This window comes from Myotis davidii, unplaced genomic scaffold (assembly GCF_000327345.1).
Source record: "Myotis davidii unplaced genomic scaffold, ASM32734v1 scaffold332, whole genome shotgun sequence".
NCBI classification, from domain to species: Eukaryota; Metazoa; Chordata; class Mammalia; order Chiroptera; family Vespertilionidae; genus Myotis; species Myotis davidii.
This window is the reverse complement of record NW_006285779.1, coordinates 645,605-662,552: the sequence shown is the minus strand read 5'-3', so window position 1 is coordinate 662,552 and position 16,948 is coordinate 645,605. Positions and strand designations below refer to the sequence as shown.

At 41.5% G+C, this 16,948-nt stretch overlaps 1 protein-coding gene across 1 annotated transcript in view; it reads left to right on the top strand.

The window, feature by feature from the left end:
- SORCS3 (sortilin related VPS10 domain containing receptor 3) overlaps positions 1–16,948 on the top strand; it is a gene marked incomplete at its 5' end in the record, with an annotated part of 527,180 nt that overhangs the window by 404,748 nt on the left and 105,484 nt on the right. The window contains 3 exons of the mRNA XM_006756437.2: positions 4,383–4,562; positions 13,331–13,477; positions 15,381–15,483. Of these exons, the coding sequence (XP_006756500.2) occupies positions 4,383–4,562; positions 13,331–13,477; positions 15,381–15,483 (430 nt within the window). The remainder of the gene's footprint in view (positions 1–4,382; positions 4,563–13,330; positions 13,478–15,380; positions 15,484–16,948) is intronic.

The following is a 16,948-nucleotide window of genomic DNA, read 5'->3' as shown; positions in this document are numbered from 1 at the left end:
TTATCTCTGTCTCTTCTGCCATGTTTACTTAGTCCATTTATTCATTCAGTAGGCTTTTGTTAGATGTCTGCCATGTGCTAGATACTCTGATAAACACTAGAAATAAAGTGATAAATAAGAGAGGCATAGTTTCTGACCTCTTGGAATGATAATCTTAGATACTCTGATAAACACTAGAAATAAAGTGATGAATAAGAGAGGCATAGTTTCTGACCTCTTGGAGTTGATAGTCTAACTAGAGGCCGGATGCATGAAATTCATGCAAGACTAAGCCTTCCTTCCCCTGGCTGCCAGCACTGGCTTCCCTCTGGCACCTGGGACCCAGGCTTCTCTCTGGCACCCAGGACCTGGGCTTCCCTGGCAGCCCCAGCTTCATCTGGAAGGTTGTCTGGAAGGACAGAGGGACATCTGGTCTAATTAGCATATTACACTTTTATTATTATAGATGAGAGAGACAGATATCAAACAAATAATTACACAAATGATATTTAACTATCATTTTAGTGACTAAAATTCAAGGGATTTTGTAAGTCAGATATCTGAGATATAATAGATATGTCCTTCTCCCTTACCCCCTGTAGATTTTACCTCTTTAATATCTCACTGGTCCATTTCTTAGGGTTATAGAAAACCTACTCCTGAGATCATACCCTTGTGTACTACTACCTAGATTATTGCTATGACATTTTAAGCCTTTCCCCCTGCCTTACTTTAATCCACTGGGTCCTCAATGCATATGATCATGCAATGAAGCTCATCTTCTCCAACTCAATCTCTGCATTGACCAACTCTAATCTTTTCTTTCTCCTGCAAAAACCTTGTGATAGCTTTGTCTCTTATTCTGGGTAAACTTAGGGGCACTACACAGAACCCCTTATGATGTGGCCACTCTACCCTCACTGTCCACAAAAGAAAACTGCTTTTAAGCTATTCTAAGTTCCACAAATTTCCTTGAATGACCACCCTTCCTCCTACTTATATAGGCCTTTCTACTCCTGCCACCATTGTCAGTACCTTTGTTAAAGCACTTATAAGTTCATGGAAGGCCACAAGAGCATGTAGTTTCCCCTGGGTGGGCATCTTCCTGAGGTTAGGGTTTACATTTTGTTCCTCTCTGTTTTTGTATTACGGTATTTGACATATGGCATATGCTTAATAACATATATCTTCCTATAATGAAGTTACGGTAGGCCCAGATTATTAAAATAATATTTCAGTAACAGAGAAGTATTTTTACTATTTTCTCCTAAGAAGTAACAGGCTTTCAAAAAGCAACTCTAATTCTCCCCAATTATTCTTTTGGGAGGGTATAGGGCAATGATGGCGAACCTATGACACGCGTGTCAGAGATGACACGCGAACTCATTTTTTTGGTTGATTTTTCTTTGTTAAATGGCATTTAAATATATAAAATAAATATCAAAATATAAGTCTTTGTTTTACTATGGTTGCAAATATCAAAAAATTTCTATATGTGACACAGGACCAGAGTTAAGTTAGGGTTTTTCAAAATGCTGACACGCCGAGCTCAAATGGTTCGCCATCACTCGTATAGGGGGACTGTTATTTATAATTCTTTTACTATGAAGGTGATGCATACTTTGGAGTTAGAGTAGCAGAATTCAAGAAATAAACATTGTTATTCTTCAAATACCTATTTGACCAAATTTAACTGACAGGAATTTTCTTTGTTCCTGAAGACTTACTCTCCAGGTTATTATTGGTTAATTCTTACTCAACCATAAGACCTATTAGAAGAGACAACACAGCATTCAGAGTTTTTCAGAGAGTAGTTCCCCAGATTGTATGCAGCAGAATCATCTGGGGGGCTTATTAAATGGCAGAATCTAAGGCTTTTCACCACAAATACTGAATGAGAACCCCAGGCAGTGGAACTCATGAGCCTTCCTGCTATTAAGATCTCCAGGTCATGTTGATGCACATTAAAGTTATATCCCCACTGATAATGGGTTTAGCTTCTTGATTAGGGTAGTCTCAAGGTTAAATCTTAGTAATGTCATTTATTAACTAAGTGACTTTGGCCAATTAAGGATTTCTCAAGCAGGCATCTCTTAATCCTAGATGCTAGAAAGCAGTCTTTTACCCCTGAGCCTGCAGTATCTGTGCACCAGGTAACACAGTCCCAACACAGGTCTAAGGTAAGATGCACTCACAGCAAATCTGGCTGCCTCTAATCATGACCATGCCCCAGTGTTTTGAGTTGTTTTTCCCTCACCTCTTTTTCACTAGTTTAGTCTAAAATAATTTAGCTCATTCATGTTTATAACCAAAACATCTGGGAAAAGCCAGGAATTTCTATTGCATTTTTAACAGGATAAGTGAATTTAATCTGTATTTCCTGCAGCTGCTGTTTACCCTCCTACTGGGTTCTTGGGTTTTCATTCCACACCAACATGACATGATGTCATCACATGGTTTTTAAGAGTAAGCCTCATTACCATTTCAGGCAGGTCAGCAGGGAGCTCTAAGGTGTGTAAGTACAAATGAGCAAGTAAGGTCTTAGGCAAGGTGACCAAGGGCATTCAAGGCCAGAGACCGGGATATGACAGAGAATCTCCAACGCACAGATGTAGAACTTGCTTATCACTCTCCCTGCCTCCCACATGTCCAAATCAAATAAGCTTGCTCCTTCTGAAATCATCCAAATCAAATGAGCCTGCTCCTTTTGAAATCATCTTGATGGAGCTCTCCATGGTTCTGACATTCTAGACAATGCTGCCTCCCTTTATTGTTGAAACCATTTCTGGGAAAGGTTAGCCAAATAAGGTAAGAGGTAGATTCAGCCTGATTATCTAATTCCTGTCAACTGCAATTGCTTGTATCAATGCTTTCCACCATAGTGACAAGGGCCCCTCTCCTGCTTTCTGGGGATGTTATTACTTGTTGCCATACACATCTGTATAGTTATGCATTCTTTAACTACTCCCAGTTTTCAAATGTTTATCCTTGTCAACATTGCCTCTTGACAGTGTGAGTTCCTTAATTAAGGACTTGAGTTTATGGTACTCTTTGTACAGCGCCTAGACACATATGCAAACTGGCTTTTATAAACTGCTTTGGATTCTGCACTCATAGATTTGATTTTAGAAGTAACCCACTCCAATAATGCAAACTAAAGTAACTTCAGCGACCAGAAAGTAGCAGATCATAAGAAAAGTTAGATACATGGGACTGAGAGTCTTATGACTCCACCTAAAAGACTACATTTTCAAGTATTGCAAATAGACTGTGGTCAAACCAATAGATGAGGGTCAAACCCTCGTGATTTATATTTACTGTATGGATCTTTGGTTTGCAACTTCTAATTTAGAGGCTATATATCCAAATGGTCAGAAGCTAACAATTAGCTTAGAGTCATACCACTGAGGTTCAAAACGTGGTCCTGTCACTTACTAGCTATTCAATATGAAGTACATTTGCAAACCTCTATTTCCTTAGTTTAGTCCTCAATAAGATGGGAATAATTACACTACATCCATTATAGACTTATTTGGATTTGTAACTGAAATAATACATTAAGATAACTTAGAACACTGCCAATTGTTAGCTCTTTTTGAGTTCGCAGGCCGATGCTCTGTCCACTGAGCCAAACTTGTTAGCTCTTTTTATTGGTAGCCCAGCCTCTTCACTTTTTGGTAAGAAAATTGAAGCTCTTAGAGACTGACATATTCATCAGTTCTGTAGCAGAGCTTATATTATGACTGAGAACACTAAATTTCATGTTGAGTATCTTTTCTTCCAAATCAATGATTTTCAAACATTATTTTATTAACAGCAGAACCCCCTTCATCTTTTATTCCTAGAATATTACACAGAACTTTAGTATAAAGCAGATTTGAGTGGTTCTGCTCTGGTTGAAACAGGGTTGGAAGTCCAGAGTCCCACCCATTGGCCATGTCTCCCTGCCACTCTTCCTGCAACCCCCATGTCTCTGAAGATTCCAAAGAAAGGTGTGAAAACCATTACACCGAAACGTTTGAAAACATCAATGGAGATCTAAAGAAGGGATAGGCCTGTCTTCTGGCATGTGTGAGTTTTTTCTTGCAAGGCTTTTTGTCTCTGTTAGCACCAACACTGCCTCTCAGATATAAAAACAAAAAAAATGAAAGTGGATGAATCCCTTGAAGCCATGGAAAATGATACCCACCAAAGCCCCTTATGCCCATCTTGCTGTCACTTAGCAAGGAACAGAAATCATGAAGCTCATAATTTATAGCCTTGGTCCGACACAGAATTGTTTAACATTGCCTATAAATCAAGCTTTTTCTCAACCATTTTGTAAGTCACAGTAATTATTCTGGGTCCCAGTGGGCAGGGAGATATGAGATCTGCTGCCTTACAGGCCTTCCATCTTCTTACAGGACATGCACATCATCAGTACCGATGAGAACCAAGTGTTTGCTGCGGTTCAAGAATGGAACCAGAATGACACATACAACCTCTATATCTCAGACACGCGTGGGATTTACTTCACCCTGGCCATGGAGAACATTAAGAGCAGCCGAGGTCTAATGGGAAACATTATTATTGAATTGTATGAGGTATGTAGCCAAGATTATCCCACACCTGGGTCTGCCTCTCTTTTTCATGAGTTTTAATGGTATAAACACAAGCAAGTGGGTCAGATAGCCCTGGGTGAGATCTCAGCTGTACCACTTAGCAATTGTGTGACTTGGGAAGGGTCTTCACTTCTCTGTGTCTCAATTCCCTCACCTGTAAAATGGAGATAAAATATTTATCTCATGAGGTTATTGTGAGAATGAGAGGTAATGTTTGTGAAGCATGTACTGTGGGGTTGGCTCAGTAAGCCTTCAAAAAATGTATCTAAAGACAATGTTCTTGTAGGTATGAGCATAATTACAAGTCAGGAAAAAAGGTTACTTGGTCTATGTGATCTCTTAAGTAAATTTTTCAACTCTATGCTTCTTCTTATGAACTCTGGGTGGAGAAAACAATGTTATTTGTATGCTTTAAATTATTTAGGAAATCAAAATATTTTAAATTTGTGGATATCAAACATCAGCTGTATTGCTTTTAAAAGTTTTATGGACAAATTTTATAGGAAACTAAAAGCAAACATCAATGATGGATGTGAAGGTTCCCCTAAAATGCCACCAAATGCCAAAATCTATGCATGAAGAATTGGCCTTGACTTACATTGAGTTTTTTCTCATTTTAATATATGATTACTTTTACTGAGTGTGCGCTTGTATTGTTTTTTTTTAAATGTCATCACTAGTTAAAGAATAATTTATCTAGGAAACCAAGTGACTCCATATAGGAACTAGATTAAACAACTAATTGTTTCAGTGACCCTAATGATGTAGTGCTTTTTTAAACCTCTAGTGACACGCGTGTCCTTTGACAGTCCTGGCCACAGTGAAGGTGCTTGATTGACCACCTCGGTATGATGCATTGATTTGAGCAAAGTGTGTCTGAGTACCCAGCCAACATTCCCAGTGCCTTGGTGATCAAACCCACATACCTGAGCTGGTTGAGGTCATCTACTCATGAAAGGTCAAGTTGTGTATGTGGGTGGTAGGCTCAGATGGTCTGGATGAGCTGCTCCCTTGTGAGGTGTTTGCTTTGAGGACTGGTAGAGGCTTTCAGAACAGAGAGGTCAGTGCATGGCCTTCTCCTTCTCTTCTGCCAAAGAACCAGCGCCTCTGCACTGGTATGTAAGTTGGCTGCTCAGTCACTGGAAGTGATGGTAACATAGAAGGTTCCAATTCTTTTATCAGAGTAGGAGGAGGATTACACAAACAAATGGGGTGAATGGAAGCACATCTTAAAAAGGAGAGAAGTGAATGGCATTGATTATAAAACAAAATCAGTAGAAATATCCTGGTTTCTTAAAGAGGTAGTTGAAATGCTAAAATAATTCTTTTAAGGATAAGGTTTATTTGGAAAAATGGCCCAGATAACTTCCTAGAGTTACAAAAACTTGTAAAGATGACTAAAGAGTATATATGGTTTGGGAAGCTTCCATTTCTATGCCTATACTCAGACCAGGAAGAAGAAACATACCTTTGTTATTGGGCAATAAGTCACGGCTTATGGGAAGGTTTAGATGGATGTTCGCAGTACTGAGGCCACTCCAACAAGTTCCTGTTTGCACAAGTGAGGCTATAAAGATAAGAGGATTATCCATGCTCCTGTGGCCAGAACTAAGAGGAGGGTAGACATTGCTGCAGATGGCATTTCAGTTGAGAAATCCCTGGGTCTCTGACCCTATTGATAATGGTGAGTGAATTTGTGACTGTGCTGTTTCTTTCTTATGGGAGCCTGAAAGCTCCTTGGTCATTTAGAACAGCGAGACACTCTCATCTGAAGTGGAACATGAATCAAAATGAAGAATGTACCTAGATCCATGTAATTTGTTTTCTTCTCGCTGAAGTCAGTCTTGCATTTTTGGTCTCATTGTGGGGAGGGAATGCATGGAGTCATTGCATCTACAGAGAAACATGATGTATCAAGCAAGGCAGCTTCTTTAACACCAGGACTGTTGAGCTGGTCCCCCTTTCAATTTTATCAGGTTTAATTGTGCCCCCACTCTGTGTGCAAATCCACAAGTGAGATAGGAAAGATGATGGCTGTTACCATCATGGAGGTTGAAATCTAGTTTGTTGGGCTTTGCAGAGGTCATCAAACAAGCTCCCTTTTTACCTGCCCAAGATTGGAACCAATTGAGACAGTGACAGTGGATGAGACAAATGGAGATCAAACATCACCTAACATTGAAAAGTTAGGTAGGAGGAAGTGGGCTTGCTAACACTGTGCTCTAGAACTGCACCTATCCATCCAGTAACAGGCAGAAATTGTAAATTAAAAGATCTCCTGTGGAAACCTGTTTCTATAACACCATCACCCTGAGGTACAGAAGGTCTGATCTTTGCAGGTAGATCCCCAAAAGAGTGGATGTGGCGATGAGCCGTACATGCCCAGTTCCTTTTCTCAGCATTACCTATCATTATCATATGTCTTTCCTGATGAGAAAGAAGTGAAAGGTATGAGCCAAGAATTGGATAAAGGGTATAGATGTATAAGATTATCAGTTAACCAGTCTTACTGAATAGAAGTGATGCTTGTCAGGTACAAGAATGAGTGTTGGATAAATAATTGGAGTTAAATTCTAGAAGGAATTTAGTACCAAGGGAATAAAATGGATCCTGACACCATCTAGACAATGAACAACATACTGAAGGTTTGTAGAGGGCGATGCTGCTTTGCACCTGGAGATACATCCTGTGGTTTGGAGACAAAGCTCAATTTAATTGGTCTCTAGGGGTTATTAGACTTTCGCCTTCTTCACTGGAGCTTCTCATAGAAACTGAGATTGTTATTTTCTGGACTCTGAATGCCCTTGAGTAATGCACCTGGGAAGACTGGTAAACTTTCACATTCAGTTCAGCTAAATTAACAGACTTTCATGGTGTGTACTCTGTTTGATGAGATGAGGCTGGTACATGAAACTGACAATCTACTGGAAAGATATGTATTAGAATAGTTAGTGATCACAGTCTAACATTTTTTTTGTTGCTCTTTTTATTTTATTTTTTTCCTTTTTATTGAAATAATTGGGGTGACACTAGTTAATAAAATTATACCAATTTCAGACTCACAATTCCACAACACATCATTTGGACACTGTCTTGTGTGTTCACCATTCCAAGTCAAGTCTCCTTCCATCACCTTTTATCCCCCTATACCAGCCGTGGGCAAACTACGGCCCGCGGGCCAGATCCAGCCCATTTGAAATGAATAAAACTAAAAAAAAAAAAAAAAGACCCTACCCTTTTATGTAGTGATGTTTACTTTGAATTTATATTAGTTCACACAAACACTCCATCCATGCTTTTGTTCCAGCCCTATGGTCCAGTTTAAGAACCCATTGTGGCCCGCGAGTCAAAAAGTTTGCCCACCCCTGCTATACCCTCCCTCAATTCCTTCCTCTTTCCCCCCTGGCAATCACACACTGTTGTCTGTGTCCATGAGGTTTTCTCCGTCTTTTGTTTTTCTTTTTTGCTTAATCCCTCCACTCCACCACTGTCCAGTCCCCCACCTCCAACAGCTGTCAGCCTCCCTTCTATTTATGAGTCTATCTCTATTTTGCATGTTAGTTCATTTTGTTGATTAGATTCCACATGTGAATGAAATCACATGGCACTTGTCTTTCTCTGACTGACTTATTTCACCAATATAATGCTCTCCAGGTCCATTCATGTTTTTTCAAAGGGTAAGACTTTTATTAAAGTTATAATTTCTCATGTTGTGCAGTCACTATAAAGGAAGGTTAATGCTAACAAGGAATTTGGGGAGACTTGTAAATGAGTTGGCTTGAAGGAGGAATGTTGGAGCTTGAGAGAAAGACATACCTGGTGGAGTCCCAGCATGAGAAGAGAACCAGGTCTATTTTTATAGAATGGTCAGTGGCCTTCGGGAATAGCAGGGATAATGATTGCAAATATACCACTAAAAACTTAATGGAAGACCTGGGCATTAATTCTGTGGGCTAGTATTTCTCTGTTCTTCCCCTACATCTATATACCTAGTGGATGATGTTTGCATTCATGATGTAGTCCCCTATTTCAAGTTAGTGTGTAACTTTATATGATAATGTAACAGGACACTGTACCTGTATTCCCTTGTCGGAAATGTCAGAGATGCCTTTAGGTACCACGGATGTGAGGTGGCTTGGGCTGACCATGGCCGCTTAAAACTACTGACCTTTCAAGCTTCTTCCTGACACTGGCAAAAGGATGAAGAAAGCCAGAACTTATTTGAGAATTCACCTTGCAGGTCTTGGTGCTGAGAGACCTTGGTGACCAATGGGGATCGAGCCCACTAAACTCACGACAACCTAATAAGGCAGATGCGTTATTGTTTTATGGTCTCTTGGAGCAGCCGACTGCTGTACAGTGTCTCTTTCTTGTTCTGTCTTTAATCTTTGCCTCAAAGTACAATATTATCATAGATGTAATTACATAATCAGGGGAGAAAATAATTATTGAAGGCCAAATAATAATCAATCTCTTCTTTAAGCCCATTCTATCAAAACAAGGCTACTGTTGACCGTGAATGTAGTCCATTTTGTGCGCTCACCATTATTCTTATGACACTCATTTTTTCACATCCCTAACTATAAACTATATTTATTCTTAGTTGTTCTCCACTGATAAATCAAGAAACAAATATTCTCTTCAACACGCTTAGTTATATTATGGAAACATTCTCTGAGCTGTCCGTCTGATGGATTTTCTGCAATCCTTTCCTGAATATTAAGCATCCAACTTGTAACTCCTTATAATAACAACAAGACCATACCAGGCAATGCCTTAGACTGGTGTTGTTGAATAAATATATAATGTGAGCCACACATGCACTTCTAAATTTTCTACTACCCACATAAAAAATGAAAGGTGAAATTAATTATAATGATATAATTTATTTAATCAAAATATCCAAAATATTATCATCTTAGTATATGTTTGATATGAAAAATTGCTGAGATACTTTATATATTTCCATACTAAAACTACACATCTCAACTTACATGCTAAATTTTTACCAGAAATCCTTGATCATTATTTACATTTCCTAAAATTTATAGTAGAATAAAGTAAAGTCACACACCAAAGTTATTCCAAACATAATTAAAAGTTTGCCAACCTAAATCTGGTATCAGTGTTCAAATTGGTTAAAAGTAAATAAAATTATAAATCAGTTTCTTGGTCCCACTGCCCACATTTCAAGTGCTCAACAGCCAGTGGCTATGGTATTGTACTGTATAACCCTAATCCGCTTTTAACTTTTTCTTATATATCTATTGCAGCATTCCCTGGCGGTAGGTGTCATTCCCCATTGTGCCTTATAAGAGTACAGAGATACAGACAATTTAGTCACATGGCTCAGATCACACAGCTAGTAAATTGTGGCACACTATGTTTAAACAAACTCATGTTTGTGTGTCTAGAATGCCCAGGCTCTTCCCACTATGTATTTTTTCCACATCAGTTTTTTTTAACTGAGGTATAGTTTACATACAGTAAAACTTATTCTTTGTGATATACAGTTCTGTGAGTTATGACAGGGCTGTACAGTTGTATAACTACCACCACAATCAAAATATAGAATAGTTCTGCTCTAGCTGGGTTTGCTCTATGGTTAGAGTTTCGGCCCATGGACTGTAGGTTTGTGGGTTCGATTCTGGTAAATGACATGCACCTCAGTTGCAGGCTTGATCCCTGGCAGGGTCGGGGTGCATGCCAGAGGCAACCAATTGATGTGTCTCTCCCACATTGATGTTTCTCTCTCTCTGTTCTCCCTCTCCCTCCCACTCTCTCTCTAAAAAAAAAATAAATAAATAAAAATCAATGGGAAAAAATATCCTTCTTCATGACAAATTGTTGAATGGATACAGTGCAACTCTTTGAGGCATCCTTACTACTCTGGTCTCTTTGCCCATCTTATTGATGTCTCCTTGTCCATAATGGTTGCCTTCCACCCTCTGTTTTATCATGATCTTAGATGACCCTATTTTGGCAGAATGGGCAGCTGCTATGGCCTCCACAGGGACATTTTTTCCAAACTGACCTTCAGAGGATTCTCACCACAGGTTTGACTCTAGGGACAGCCCAGAGCAGACCACGGTAATTGCTTTTCTCAGCAGAGCCCTGGCTTTCTTGTCCTGAGGGCCCAAGGCGGTGAGTGACAGATGACCGTGCCACCTGGACTCAATGCTCTGCCAAGGGGCCACTGTCAGTTTCCCTTTCCAATTCAAGTTGATTCCCAGAGGCAAAGTGGGTCATGCAGTCCTGACACCTTGTACTGCCCTCTTCATTGGGGCCACCGCCAGCTGGTACCCTTCTCCTTGAACTGCTGGGCCCAACAGCAGAGGCCCGGCTTCTGATCTCAAACAACAGTGGGGAGAAGCATGTTTAAGGCATATGCCAAGTACCTCGTTGGATGGAGATGAGTTAAAATGTGAATCTCATTGTCTAATTCATTTACAGTGTGTATAGTGTGGGTATGTTGTGTTTCATGATTTATATGTACCTACACGTGTACACATACATGCATATATGAGTCTATTAGGCTGCAACATAAATGTATTTTATTCTTGGTTTGCATTAAAAAATTTTGAAATCTGTTGGGCTTAGGTACACAAAAGCAAAGTGACCTCCAAACCTATAGTCCATTTATATGTGATACGGAACCAAGTAGTAGTCAGTGATAATGTAAGGCTTTGACCAATCCAAACACAAAGGGGAAGTGTTCTGGTTCCCTCAGACCACAGGGGGAGTTGTGTGGCATTAGGTGCGTCTGCAGGAGGAAGGCCTTCAGAGCTACGATGGGTTCCCTGGAGCTCTGAAAGCCCCTTCCTATACCTTCTCAGTCTCTGTTCTCCCGATTTTGCTCTCAGGATGTGTGGGCAACGCAGGAAACACCCATCCGAGTGGTATAGCTCTCAGTGGGAAATTATGGTAGTGGCCATTCCACTTGCCAAACATGCTCATTCAGAAGAACACAAGAGGCGGATGAATGGCTCACAATTTCTGCTGTAAAGCATCCCACTGGGGGCAGGGGAGGGGGTGACAGGAGCCCCACAGGAGTAGTCTTGGGAGTCTGAATCTGACTCTGTTTTTCTCTTTTGGGAAGTGGAGAGCAAGGTGCTATGCACATGGTGCAGGGGCGCTGGCTGGCTTGGGGAAGAGTCTTCAGAATCATTATTTGGTGGTTCATAGAAAATACCAAAAGGCAGAAGATCCTACAGAAACTCAGGTCGAGTTCTCAGTGAGGAGTAATCGGCCATCAGGGTTAAGAAAAACACCTTGGCAGCTGGTTTTAAAGAGTGAGGTGTTCTGAGGGCCTCAGGCTCCAGGATGAGCATATAGATGCCAGGCTTCCTGAAATGGCACTGACTTTAAGCAGCGAGGGTATCTCTGGGGAAGGGCAGAACCCTGCTACCACTGCCCCTCTCCCCCCAGCTTGGCTCTCTCCTTACCCACCCTCTGGGAATCTAATTAATTCCCCTAGTGGTGTTCTGTTCTCCTTCTGACATTCTTTGTCCATTTTTGGGTTTGTTTTTATTGGGGTTGGCATTCTCTTCAAGGCCAGTCGGGTTACTAAAAAAAGTTAAAAACAAATAAAAAGACTTCTCATTTCATCAAATAAATTATGCCATTAAAAAAAAAGAATTCCACTTTTGCGCAATTCTTTCCCACTGGCGTTCTCTCAGATCTGCAATAAATCTGTTCACCATAATTCTTAAATAATGGGGGATACATACAATTTACATTTTGAGACTCTATTACCCAGAAAACCTGCCATTAAACCTTTTGTTTATATATACTTAAGCTCTTTGAATTATCTTTTAGCTTTGAAACATGCTGGGATTGGAAGGGAAGTTAAGATAATCCTTTTTTTTTTTTTTTTGGCTAAGGATGTTGTCAATATAAATAGCTGTCCTCATTGCCCAGAACATAATAGACACAGTAGGAATAAAAGTTTAAGTAAATCTGTCCTTACTCTAGGACCCTTCTAGATAATAAATCTCTTTTAATCTAGCTCCTTGTTTTCTGGTGCTGCTCTTCTTTCAAAATATTGTGGGTGCGCAAATCCAATAATTGGCCATTCTTGCAAGAGGGCTATGCATTACCTCATGTATCCATTGCCAGCCAACCGGGAGAAAACAGGAAGAATAGGGCAGATTCTGCCTGTTTCAAAGTGACCGCTGGCTCAGACCTGAAGATGATATGAGGGTTATCCATAGTCACACACTGAGCTAGTGGCACAGCCAGGGATAGGTTCCAGGTGGCCACACTGGGTCATCTCTCCAAAGCATATCTACCTCACTACTAACTGGGATACCTCAACTTTCATCATTAAGGAGTATGCCCGATCCCTTTAAAACCTGTTCACCAGCTCTCCCCTCTGCCGCCGCCCCCGTCCCCTCAGCAGGAGGTTGGGGGGTAACTCCTGCAGTTGTTATCAAGAGCTTCCACCTCGGTGGGAATGCAAAATGTTAGGGATCGGGCCCTAGGGGACAAAGTGCAGAGACATGTAAAGATGGGAAAAGCAGGTGGGTAAGAGGGGAATAGGACATGTGAGTTGGTGGGTGGAGGGTGCGGAGATGAACTTAAACTTCTTTCGAGGCCACCTGGCATATGGCATGTCTCACTATGTTCTTCCTGTCATCTTGTGTACATCCAACATCCCATAGAAAATGCTGGGGCTTCTCTCTGGGCTCCTCCAAGACTATAGGCATTTTGGCCCAACATGGTTCTCCATCTCTCACCCTTTTTCCTAGGTAGCAGGTATCAAAGGGATATTCCTGGCAAACAAGAAGGTGGATGAGCAGGTGAAGACGTACATCACTTACAACAAGGGCAGGGATTGGCGCCTACTGCAAGCTCCAGACGTGGACCTGAGAGGAAGCCCGGTACACTGCCTGCTGGTCAGTCACCCAGTCTCATGTGAGGTCCACGGGGAAGGCTGGTTACCTGGGGAAGCTGCACCAGGGGCTGTTTCCATCTGGGTGCCCTGGGAACTTGGCCAGTGACGGGCGGGGATTTCCTATGACACCCAGCTGTTGATCTGTGCACTCAGACTGCCATGCCCCCTGGGTGGAAAGTTCAGTTGAACATCAGAGGCTTTTACTGAGAAAATACCATATGATCTAACTCTTAGTAAGATGAAGGAATGTAGAAGAGAAAGTGCCTGCGTCCCAGGGTCCCAGACAGCTCAGTGAAGGCAACACACCTTTAACTGAAGCTGATATGATACAGTTTGATAAGGGGTTGGTGGAGGGTAAGGTAAGCAAAGTCCAGGAAAAGTCAGGCTGTTATGTCCACCTGGAGAAAGGAATCTACCAGCATTCCTAGGGTTGCAGCTATATGGGATGCTGGGGTAGGAGTTACGGAGGGCAGGATGTGTAGGATGCTATTTTCTGCCCTCAGATGCTACAACTCTAGGTGGGGAGGGAAGACAGGTAATTAACAGTGATATTCACAACCCTCAGTGCCATCTTAAAGAGGACCTGTGTGAGAATTCGCCTAAGGCCCCAGAAATGGTTATGTTTCTCCTTAGCAAACAAGTTACCTTTTTCCACTTATTTAAAATGTTTATTAACCACTGAATCATATTGTAGACATCATTTTAAAAACTGGAGATAGAGTGGTAACCAGGGCAACCATGGCCTTTCCCCTTTTGTAGTATCAGTCCAACTCCATTTTTTTTTTTTTTTTTTGCTTGGGGGTACTAGGAAGGTCAAAGACAATGCCTACCTATCTCTAAAAACTGGTCACAGCAAGACCCTCCCAAAAAACAAACAAACAAACAAACAAACAAACGAACACTGTATCTATGGCTTCATGGTATTTCCTTAACCTAATTTTCTACTTTCCCCAATTTTGTCATTTTCATATTTTTTATATTTTGTAAATATAATACATCCCTATAAATCCTTTTAAAGTATACCCAAATAGGGGCAAATAAGTAAATGAATAAAGAACACAAACATATGTGTTTTAGATAATGGCTTCAAATCTTTGAAGTAAAATTCAGTGAAATTATAAGCAAGAACCAAATACAAAATACCACATGATCTCACTCATTCATGGATAATAGAGACCATTATAAACTTTTGAGCAATAATAGATACAGAGGCAGAGCTGCCTCAAACAGATTGTCAAACTGCAGCGGGAAGGCCGAGGAGGGTGGGGTGGGGGCAGGAGGTAGGGGTAAGAGATCAACCGAAGGACTTGTATGGATGCATATAAGCATAACCAATGGACATAAGACACTGGGGGATAGGGGAGGCTAGGGGACTGTCTAGGGCGGGGGGGAAAATGGACACATATGTAATACTCTTTGTAATACTTTAAGCAATAAAAAAAAAGAGTTGAAAAAAAAAACAGAAACAGGGATTGTCTGTTTGAAGAAGAGGGACAGGACCTGAGACTGTCTGACTCAGCTCCCCCTTTTCACTCCTCCCAGGGGGATCCCTCAGAGGAGCAGAGTGTGATACGCAGCATCAGACATGGGAGAAGGCCATTACCATCCTGGGCAAGGCATGGTCAGGGAGGCTTCAGCAGGCCGACCATGAACTGGATCTTGATGAATGGGATGGGGGTGAGGAAAAGTGGGGGCAGCATACAGGGTGATGGGAGCGGGGCCAGGTTCTCAGGGAAGCTTCTGATGTGAACGTATTGCTGATCTCAGGTAGAGATGACTCCTGCCCAAACCTAAGTGTGTGACTCAACCCAATCCTTGCTGTGACTGGAAACCTAAGATCTGGTGAGGGAGGGGTGCCTGTCAGGAGCTTCCTGGAATAAAGATTTCCTTCTTCTCCCTCCTAGCCCTTCTGCTCCTTACACCTGCACTTGCAGACCCCTGAGAATCCATATTCCTCTGGAAGAATCTCGAGCAAGGCGACAGCCCCAGGACTTGTGGTGGCTACAGGTAAGAAAGACGTTCCCTGGGCATCTTCCTCACTGGGAACTAGGCAGGATACCTGGACCTCCAAGCCCATTCTCATAACCCAGGAGAAAAACTCCACATGCCCGTAACTTCTATGTTAGTATGCATTTTTAGAACCACTGTCCTCTGAACATCGATCAGAAATGAGGATAAAGAAACTCCGAAATGAAAATGAAAGTCTCTGGGGGAAGGTGCTCTGATTAGCATACCTTTGATTTGCATACACCTTTTCAGGAATACATTGATGGCATAAAGCAAGGCAGGCTTCTAATCTTAGGAGCCAGAGCTCTGGTGGTGGACAGCTCTTTACTAATGAAAGCAGATAAATTCACAGTGACTTTCTGAGATGGCACATTTTGTTCTTTCCCATCAGCCCAAAGCTCCGTCCCTACACTTCCTGCTCTCCTAGATAAGGCTTCCATGCTTAAACCTCCAATCGTGTGGATTTTATATACCACCAGTGCCCAAACTCTCTAATCAGATTGACAACTAGTGTCGCCTTCTGGCATTTCAGTCAACTTCTCTCAACCCCATAAGGTGGGGACCCACCACATTTAACACCACTGGCCTTAGAGAGCTTAGGACAGTGAGAGATGAAGGAAGGCTCTGTTGCCGTTCTTCTGGCTTGGGGAGTGATAGACACGCTCTGTAATGCATGTGGGTATCCCTCCCAACTCCGGGACTGCTATACTCTCTGTCTCACTCAAGGTTTGCAGGAGGCTTTGGACAGGAGTGGAAGCAACACTGGGAAACTATAATCCCTAATAAAAGTTAATGTTATTTAAATGTGCAGCCAGGCTCTGTTCTGTGTGGCTTCCCTACCCTGAGCTTGAGTGTTTTCATTGGCAAAGTGGGAATAATAGCAGTGCCATAATAGAACTGAACAGGAGTAAATGCAGCTCTGGATTGAAAGTGCTCAGAACAGTGCCCAGGACATACTGAATCCTGGATACATGTTACCTATTATCATCAAGAATATTCCAGAAGTTAAAGCCGCTGTTGGTGCAACAGAAGAGGATGATTTGCTCATCTCCTTCCATAGAATCCATGAAGTAATCGTACACTTTGTATACACGGAATGAATGAATAATACCTGTTAACCCTGTTGTCCTGCTTTGCAGGCCGAGCTCTGACCATTGTTAGCCTCTGAATGTGGCCTAGTTCTTTAACCCCTGGGCTTTGCATTTCTCACCTATAAAACAGGGATGTTTTCTATCTTGTAAGGGCACTTAAGAATTAGAGAGAGAAGAGTGTGTCTACAAGACCCAGCAAAGTGCTCAGAGCATAGTGAGTGGCATTACTGGTGGTTGTTATTACTTGAGACCAACATGTGCCTCTAAATTAGTCTAATGCGAAGGCTTTATAATGAGCAAGACGGCAGACATTAAAGATTTGATTGTTATTTTTATCCATAGATATATATCAGAATTGACTAATGTATTTTTCT